The sequence below is a fragment of the Polyodon spathula genome, chromosome 4 (genome assembly GCF_017654505.1).
Source record: "Polyodon spathula isolate WHYD16114869_AA chromosome 4, ASM1765450v1, whole genome shotgun sequence".
Classification (NCBI taxonomy): domain Eukaryota; kingdom Metazoa; phylum Chordata; class Actinopteri; order Acipenseriformes; family Polyodontidae; genus Polyodon; species Polyodon spathula.
This window is the reverse complement of record NC_054537.1, coordinates 77,827,785-77,837,833: the sequence shown is the minus strand read 5'-3', so window position 1 is coordinate 77,837,833 and position 10,049 is coordinate 77,827,785. Positions and strand designations below refer to the sequence as shown.

Below are 10,049 nucleotides of genomic sequence, written 5' to 3'. Positions count from 1 at the left end.
TGGATATGCTTTGTAGTGATGGACAAGCAAACCCCAGATACAAAAATATGTTAAATATATAGCACTTATCACAAGTGCAAAATGCCTAAATAATCAATCCTTAGTAAATGTCTGGTCTGATTTGTTTCATGCCACCTATATTATAATATAAAGTAATGTGTGTGTTTGTTTGTGCATTGACAGCTGGAGATGCGATCCCAGGACAGACAGCTTGCTAAAACATTACTGGACTTAAATACAGAGATACAGAGACTAAGACGAGAAAATGAATCGTCAAGTCCAGACAAGAAACCAAAAGCTGTGACTAATAACAACGACCCTGAAACATATTTCCATGGCGGTGAAACAGATGAGGATCCATCTCTTGTGCAGATGAACTGAAGAAACAGATGCTCTCAAGCACTTGAGTTTTTATTTTTTGTGCTGAGTCATCTTTTCCAAATATCAACATGTTATCTCACAATGGACTACCAACTGTCAATGTGCATGTAAAACAGGAATACAAAATGTTATCTTATTTTAGACTTGATAGTATTTTAATAGTGGCACACAGGCAACCTAACAGAAGGCCTACTTTTTGCACTTGAGGATATGAGAATATTTTACATATCGAAATAAGTGAACATACTGTACTGGAACGTGCTTAGAGTTAAGTATTGTAAAATAGGCTTAGAGAAGTTGAGCCAAGCTTGAGGAATACATGGAAAAAAGCGTTTGATTGAAATGTTTAAATGCTTATTTTGAAAAAAGTGCAGGGGCAAGTTATTGGGAGGAATAGAATTGTTTTAACGCCATAAAACTTGCACAAAACATTTAAAGGGTACAGTTAGTGTGTTCATTCTGAGTTGATTTTCTCTATATCTGCCTTCATCTTTGAGCTTGTCTAGATAATCCTAAATGACAGGACTGTACAGCTTTCAACATTCCATTTAAATCATGTGGCAATGTGACCTTTCAACTTTGCCAGCCCAAGCTGTGCATCTGTGTTAATTGAGGTCAAAACAAGCTCAAAGCCAAGTAAATGCTAATGTAGAGACAAGTGATAAGAACAAACTGCAGAAATGAAACCCAGAACCACTCAGCACGATTGCAAACACCATTTAAATTATTTTTGAAGCTACATAATCTCTAAGAATAATAATATAACTGCTCCCTCCTATTTCTTGCAAGTTTTAAACTGTTATAATAGTTGTATACTTAGAAATGTTGCTTTCAAATGAAGGCCCTTTGGGGAAATTCAGAAAGATATTGTAATAAATCTTTTTTTTTTCCCACTCAGACAGTAAATGGCTTTTTTTAAATAGGGGATTTTTAATAGCTTCCAATGTTATTTCACTGCTCTTTTGTATTATTTATGCTATAGGAAAAGTTTGTGGTGGGCTTACACAATCTCGCATGCAATCTGCCATCCAGAGCAAACAGTCAGTGAAGTAGAAATTACAAAAGGGAATTTGTAAACCTGAGGGATCTCCCATCATATATTAATTGTTAAATTACACATTTAAAAAGCAATGTAATGCGAAAATGCTTTATAAAGAAGATCATATTTAAATATATGTTATGGTTATGAAATTATGAAAGAGAACACTTGACTGAAACTAAATTTACAGTCTGTCTAACCTCCAAGTACAGTGGCCTAACAGTGAATTAACCAAATTAGGAATTTATTGAATAGTGAGTTATCGAGGGAGCACTGTACATTGTTTATACCACACCACTGTATGCACATTTGCAAGAAAATTGCCCACTCTGTAGAAAATGTGTGATGTAGGCAATTTGCCCACAGTGGAAAATCTTTCTCAAAGTTTCTTTGGCTTATAATGTATCTTTAATTCATTTAGTTCATAGACCAAATGCACCCTCATCCTTTAACAAACAGGCCTTGAAATTACTTATTTCTTGACTAAAAAAATGACAAGCAAAAGCAAGCAGTGACAGAAACATGTGACCCTATTATGGTTCAGGCATGAGCAATGTTGCTGCTGTACATCAACAGTGTGGTTGAATTACTCTAAGTGGAGAGTGAGTGCTCCTTCAGTCAACAAAATATTGCGACTGTCTTAAAACAATTGTCTGAGATTGTTTTTTATATTTCATGTCAGCTAAATTTATCATGCACAGTTGATACTGTTAACTTTGTACAAATAAAGCATATCAGATGTAAAGTCTGTCTTTAAAAAATAAATAAATATGATTTGGGGTTATTTTTTAAACATTTTTAAAAGCTTATAGACAATGGCATACTATGTATAACTTTGTGGTAACTTCATACACTACCCCTACTAAAGACTATATTTTACTAAGTCTGAAAGAAAACCTGTGCTGTATATGTATTCCCCTATTTAAGAAATGAGAGCTTCTGATTGGCAGCTGTATTAGTGCTGCATTATTGAGATGCACCTGTGCTGGCCCTGTGGGCACACAGTGAATAAATTAAACTAAACAGTTGTTGAAACCTTTGTGATGATTACTGGTGCACAAGTGCTCTGTCTGAACGGTGTGGTATAAAAGCCTGACTCTTAGAGCAGTGGTAGCGTGTTTGCTGTGGAGCCCTGACAACCCAGGTTTACATCTCTTCCCTGACATAGGAAATTCATTACACCTTGATTCACACAAGGTGTGGTTTTTTAGTAGTAATCCCTTGAAACCTCTGTTAGTCACCAGTCACTTGACCACACAATCAGATGATGTTTTTAATTCTTTGGGGGTGCGTCACACTGTGGTCAAGCACCCATTATAACATACCTTTTAAATTTCTATCAATTGTACAGTCCATTTACATTTAGCTTCTGTTAACATATATAGTTCAGAAATGGTTTACACCTGAGTTAATTCAAATGAATATTGATAGGTATATGTGTGTGTGTGAACTGTGCGAGTGGTGTGATGAATAAAACAATTTCCAAACAGAAAAAAAAACTGAATAGAACCACCCCTCTACCAGCAATGGTATCGGGGGGAACATGGCTGGTTTCCAGCCCAAAAGAAAAACAATACATCACTAATCCCCACTCCAAAGGTCCCAAACACGAAAGTGTGCTCTAATCCGCAGGGTGGTGCTGGTGTCGTGTGGTGAGGGTAGTGCCCTGGTGATGCGGGCTGGCTCCGTGGCTGCAGCCACTGGCTCCGTACTCCTCCTCTGCAACAAAAGACAAACAACACGTAACAAAAAGAAACCGCAATACTCCGGCCGGTGGTTACCTTCTCAGTGCAAGGCAGTGTACCGACGTAGCTGCTTCCCCTTAGTACCCATACACTCCTCCCTGCAAACAACCCATCACCATGGTTTCTCCAATAGAGGGCCGTCCCGCAGCTGCTTGCAATGGAGTCATTCCGGGTACTTGCAACTATGCGCCGCTCCTAATATGGTTACCTTCCAGTTTCCACCTACCATCAAGGCAGTCCATCTAGGAGGCAGCGTACCGCTGTCCTTACACTGCGCCCTTTCTGGTTGGGAGGCAGATTTGCAACATCGATTTTTTCTCTCTCTGTCACAATGTGTTTCACCTTTTCTCGCATGAAATGTTTAGTCTCTTGCTTGCCGTTTAAACATTAAAATCCACTGCATCTAAACACCCCAGTTTTCTTTGTTATTATTATTATTATTAATTAATTACAATTAAGAGCAAACTTTTACTAAACTTTGCAGTAAACTGTAGTTTTTTCATCTGATGTAATTTCCTGATGCATCAAAAAGGTTACCTGAAGAAACTGTGCTTTTCTCTCTCCAGACCACAGTGATGTGCAGAGCTCTACAAGAACATATCCACTTAGACAAGAACTACAAGCACAGTATATCACTATTGGAAAATAATTAGTTTCAAGATTTATCTGAAATAAAACTTTGATTAAGTCTTTTTTTTTCCCCACATGTATTGTGTATATGTTTCAATTTATTGTAAACTACATTGAGGTTTATGAAATTTGGACAGGACCACTGTGATTTTATATTTAAAAAGGTTCTTATACGTTTATTTCATTAAAAACAAGAAAACAAAAATGAAGCAGTGTCTTTGTCAGGTTGGCATCAAAATGTCTTTACTTCTTGAAATATTGAGGTTTGTAAGTGCTTGTAAAAGCATAATCCCATTTACACAAGCAAACACATAAATATGTCTTTGAAGCTCTTTATTAAGTGGCATACTCAACACCTGCAGTGATACAGTGAGTATCTGTCAAGAACTAATTAGAAATGACAGTGAACAAATCCACCTGTCTAGCACAGATGGGTTATCACAATAGAACACTATTCAAACAAATACCGTAAAGTATGTTATTGTAATTTACAATTCTTTATTTGCTGACAGTATTTCATCTTTGGAAAATTTACAAAATGACCCTCTCCCATCACAAATTACAGTTTAAATGAATTTGTTTGAAAGCCATAATAGTATTATATGACATCGACTATTGCTTTAGACCCATATTTGTTTCTGTAATATGTACATAGTTGGGCTTTTAATATGCATTTATCAGAGTGTATGAACCATCCATTAATTACCTGCATTTTAAATCCTGCATTATACTGAATTTTACGAAGTCTACTGAAAATTATTAAAGTAAAACATCTTCCTTACACCCTACATGCTATAGGACACAATTAAGGCATTGAGCTTCTTCTGCTTGAGGTCTTTCTGGTGGAGATGTACAATGCTGTTGCAGAGAAGGGACTGGGACAAACATCTCCTGAGCTGGAATAGATGCTGTCCTCAGTATCGCTTTCAGAGTCCACATCATTTCCATCAGTACACTCCTGTTTCAATTCCTGGATGCCATTATGAAGTTCCATCAACTGTTTAATAAGCATCTGGTCCTGGGAGCGCATCTCCATCTGCCAAAGGAAACATAAGAGACATTCCAGTAATGGTCTTATGACTTGCTTATGGGGTAGGCATGCCACATGGCAAGATTAAATTCTCAATTCAAATTTATAATGGAGTACTTATTAATATTAGACCTGGATAATCACAACCCTGTTTTTAACAGTGTCTTGCTTCTTTGACTAAATATTTATTTTATTTGTTAGCATGCTTTAAAATATACATCTGGATAGACAGGTGAAATGTCTGAGGCTTAATTCTCAAAACTACAGTTAACTTTTACAGGAACAGGAAAGACACAAATTTTGTGTTTTAGTACGTATTTGTTACTCAACAAAATGGTGGAATTTTGTAACAAAAGTAATGTATGTTATAATCTTAAAACAAATGTGATCTGTGCTTGTACCAGCAATCTGTGTCTGTCTGGGTCTCAGACAGACTAAAGTGTTGTTCATTTAAAATCCAATAATTTATGGTAAGATTTACTTCAGTCAAAATAAATAAAATCTGCCCTACTTACGTTTTAAGAGGATTACCAGACAGATCAGTTCTGTCCAGTGCACCACCACAAAAACTACACAATAACCTTAACAAATCTGGCATGATGAAAGCACAGAAAGGCAATCAAACGTCTGGTGTGTAAAAGCTGCTTTCGTGGGATCTTAGTAAACATACCCATTTAAATCTCCATGACAGTTAATCATCAGTCATTATGATTTCAGCTGACACCCTTAATTATATAGGTAACCATAGACACTTCCAAAGACCATCTGCAGCATCCAGCATTGACAAATTACTCACAAGATGTGTCAGCAACTAAACAAATATTCATGTCCAAATGATTATTTAATTAGACAGATGTTTGTGACATACCCAACCCTCCAACAAGTGTTGGGACATGTACTTGTAGCATCATCAGAACTCCCTTATTCACTTTTACTTGCTTTAAAATGTTATACTGTAGTAAGTGTAAACAAAAAGAAGAGTCAAGGCTAATTTCAAGTGTAACAAATGCTCTTAAAATGTTTAAAACACTTGGGTTAGCATTAGCTGCAGCATATTTAACGGTGGTCTTTGATCTGTTTGCAAGACTATTAATCTCTTATTAATCTCTTGGGTGTTTCATTTGCACTTTTCAATGTAAGAGATTTAGTGGAGCAGTGTTAAATGCATGTTTGAGGCTTAAATATAGTGTCATTATTCTCAAATAGAAGATGGCAGGGCTTGATAAACTTCTTTTTTTTTTACATCCCGTGACCTATGAAATGTGTTGAGAAACATTCTTGTGTTTAACTTACTCTGTCCTCCTTAGAAACAGTTCTCTCTTAACAATACAAGCTCACTGCTGTGGAAAGCAATTTTCCATCTGCTTCCCAGAATTAAAGTGTCCTAGGAAACACACATTTAATTTTAATTCAATATTATAGCCTTATACCTGGTTATGTTAAAGGCAGCTGTGAAGACCAATTGGCTATCAACATCTTTATCTGGGAATCACAAAGAAAGTAACATTTGTTTTCTACAGTATGTAAACATCATCTTAATATAATAAAGAGAAAAATAGACAGCTGGCATTATTATATGAATTATACAAAATATACTTACTTATTTTGTTGGACTGAACAACCTTTTCAAAGTGTTGAGAATCTAGCTCTAGTTAGTGCCATAAATAATAGATACTATCTCACATATCCTCTGTATCAATCATAACTAATCTGATCATTCACCTAATTTCATCTAGGCAAAAATATCCAAGTTTTTACCAAGCAGAATGATTTATTATAATAGTTGAAATTACTAGCTAGAAATATTAGACATAACATCTATACTGTTAAATCTAAAATATCAGCAAAAGTGTTTTTACCAGACTTAATAAATAAATAAATAAATTGTAAAGGCTGGTTTTGCTGACCCTGATTAGCACTCAGGTAAGAGAGACCACAGATAAGGCAACATATTCAAGAACAGACTTCTTACAGGTGCTACATTCAACTCCTTTCTGGCTGTGTGTGTATTCTTTCCCAGCTGTTGGGAAAGTCTTTTATATTTTTATGGAACACAAACAAGATGCAAACTAACTTGTTTTAGTCCAAATGGACCACCTTTAGGGCAAAACATGTCTGCTGTAGCTGTGGTCTGACTTTGAGCACTGCGAATATAGCCTTTTGGCGACTCTCATATTGTTTGATTAGCTCTTGCAATGCTGAAATTTGCATATCCCAATTACCTATAATTCTATGTCTACTGCTTTTTCTCACCTTAACTCCATAGCTACTTTTATTTTTGTATATGAAAATACGGCTTCCAGTTTTTGTTATTTTTTCAATTGAAAGCTACAGTAAAAGTACTACAGTATATTTTTGCCAAGCTGCTTTTTCAAACAAATTATTATAAAAAATAAATAAATAAATAAATAGTATCAGCATCTTTATTAAATATCTAATTTCAAAACTGGCTTTGATGTATATTTGACAATACAGTTTCATACTGATTTTAGTTAAAGTAATTATATCCCTTCCAAATTATTATTTATAAATGATAACACCTCACGCTAAACTATTTTTCTTTGAGTGCATGATCTGATTCACTAATAGCACAGCCAGTCTTACCAGTTCTTTTCTGAGCCAAGCCAAGGCACTCTCAATGTCTAACTTCTGCTGCCTGCTCTCTTCCTCGTCATCCTGGGAATTTCTGAAAGAAGGAATTTCTGCTGATTTGCAGTCGTTGAATGTGGCAGATTTCAAAGAGAAGTCTTTAAGTCTTGTCAGAACCAGTTCCATTTTTACAGTGTCTTCTCAGCTGTAGAATATACAGCTTTGTCAGTGGCAAACTCACAGTGCTGGTGTACTGGTGGTAAATACAGTGACTGGAACCTAAATCCAGGGAAGCTTTTAATGAGCTGAAAACAACTAATGTGATGTAAATTGATTGATGTCAGCAGAACCAATTGAAATACTAAAATCCTTGTTTACAGCTTTTCTATTTAGTGCTTTTTAGATCACCCAATGATTCAAATCAAGGGGAGGGACTATGCAGTAGCTTGTCGGTGACTATGTCAACTGGTTAATAACAAAAGGTGGAATTTTCCAGGCTAACTTTTGTGTAAAAAAAATACTTCAAGGATTGCAGTATAATCCAGTAGTTTAGAAACAATACCTTTGCAATGCAATGCATTGCAGTTCTGCCTTGTTACTTTGAAACACAATACATATTACAAGCTGAAAGGAAAAAAAAAAGTTGTTTATTTATTATGTGTTCTCTTGTTTGTTTGCTGCTTGCCCAACACACTTTAAAAAGTGTGTCTTTTTTTATTTTTATAAATACATTACAGTTTGACATTCATAAAACAGGTCTGAACTAAAACTGGCATTACAAAAGTTTAAAACAGGTTCATACATATCAAACTATTAATAAAACAGGCATAATAGCTTTGTGAATAGTCCCTTAAGGTGAAGTTTCATATTGGACTATAGCCTGACCAATGCCAAGGCAACTTCCAGCATGGGGACTTGATCAGCAAAAATGTTCAAGTAACACAAGGGGTGTTATTTGCCTATTTATGTGAACTGAAGGACCCAGCTTGATTTCAGCATGGAACAGGGTGGAGAGTAATTGGGTGTCCTAATAAATTGGTCAGTGTATATACAGTACTGGGCACAGTATTGGTATACAGTTGTCCAATTTCCATTGGCATTAACGTCTCAATCGTGTTCCAATGATTGTTGGATGGGGAGAGCAGATGTTTATGGTAAATTACTATGTCGCAGTACAGCAAAGTGTTTTATATTGAATGTTAAATTAATCAATTACACATACATGTTAACAACGTGACAAAGCAGGTTTTATGTTGATGTTTTGTAAAGTTTTTTTTTTTTCATGCTGCTCTGATTTGTTCCAGTGATTTCACTTTCATGGATATGAATACTTGATCTGAGTAACAGGCTAATTTAGGGTTTCACTTGTGAATGGTCAACTATTTAGTAATACATTGCACACTGAAGTACCCTGTTACCAAGGAGACGTGGCTCTGCATTACACACACTTTATGGAGATTTAAAGTGGGGACTTGTTTTATGGTTTCCTGAAAATAACCAGGAAAATGAAAACACATTGAAATGCAGATAAGGTTGAAACACACATTTTTAAAAAGGTTTTGTGTCAGTGGCATATCAAATAGAAACATAATGCCATTTTCAAATATGTATTAAGCATTTTACAGCAATTTCAGTGTATACTAAATGTCAATATTTTCTAGAGAATAATGTGTGTGTGTGCATTTTATTATTATTATTATTATTATTATTATTATTATTATTATTATTATTATTATTATTATTATTATTATTATTATTATTATTATTTCAATTTGAAAAAAACATGATAACCTTTGCACTCATTTCAAAGTTACAGGGTTATGTAAACACAAATTACATAAACAGATGTATTTATTGGTGCCATTGACCTTCAGATCAAGGCATTTGGAGCACTGGTGTATCCCATGATTCAATTGGTCACGTTTTATTATGGCTGTATGAATGGCCCAATAAAAATGGACTGTGTCCCAGATTTCCCATTTTTGGTTTCCTGATCATAGAGACTACAGTTTCAGATGCTTCAGTTGTCTGCAAAAGCACTGCATAAGTCTACTCTATCTTAATTTGGACCTTAATGAGGGGGAACGCTGACTAGGTATGTTTTGAGTAACAATGGTCTAGATTCTCAAATATCTTTACTTCAAATTGCCATATTTTCTTTCATAAAGGAAGTGTCTTACCACACCAGAAATAAACATTATTTTTAGAATTATAATTGATGTTTTATCCTGTAAAAAATAATAATAATTGAAAAACGATCGTCATGAATCAGGCAATTGGCGTGAATGACCTATCATGAATATATAAGGAGAATATGGGGCATTCATTAATAGAGGGATGCTTCCGAGACAAACAGCAATGGAGAATGTTAAGTGGCACCCTTGGCCCTTTTTGCTAGGAGCCTGATTGTTTGTACATAGGGGTCTATTCATAATAGTACTTGCCGATTGTTCTAATTAATTACATTTTATTTTAAACTAACAAAAGTCGTCCATATTGATATTTATAAAATGATCTGTCACTAAGCTATTTATGAATGAGCATATAGTCGTTCAAAGAATGAAATCTGTGCCCTTTTGATGACATCATCAGCCCTATAAATGCTCCCTGAGAGCCCAGTTGAAAACACATTCTA

General features: G+C 35.1%; 1 protein-coding gene across 1 annotated transcript; it reads right to left on the bottom strand.

Moving 5' to 3' along the window:
- Nucleotides 1-3,992: 3,992 nt before the first annotated feature.
- On the bottom strand, nucleotides 3,993-7,777 carry LOC121314899 (protein FAM167A-like). The gene is made up of 2 exons (XM_041248641.1): nucleotides 7,430-7,777; nucleotides 3,993-4,831 (listed from the first exon to the last, which is right to left on the bottom strand). The coding sequence occupies exons 1-2, from the start codon at nucleotides 7,598-7,600 to the stop codon at nucleotides 4,601-4,603; spliced, it is 402 nt and encodes a 133-aa protein (XP_041104575.1). The 5' UTR covers nucleotides 7,601-7,777; the 3' UTR covers nucleotides 3,993-4,600.
- Nucleotides 7,778-10,049: the final 2,272 nt, after the last annotated feature.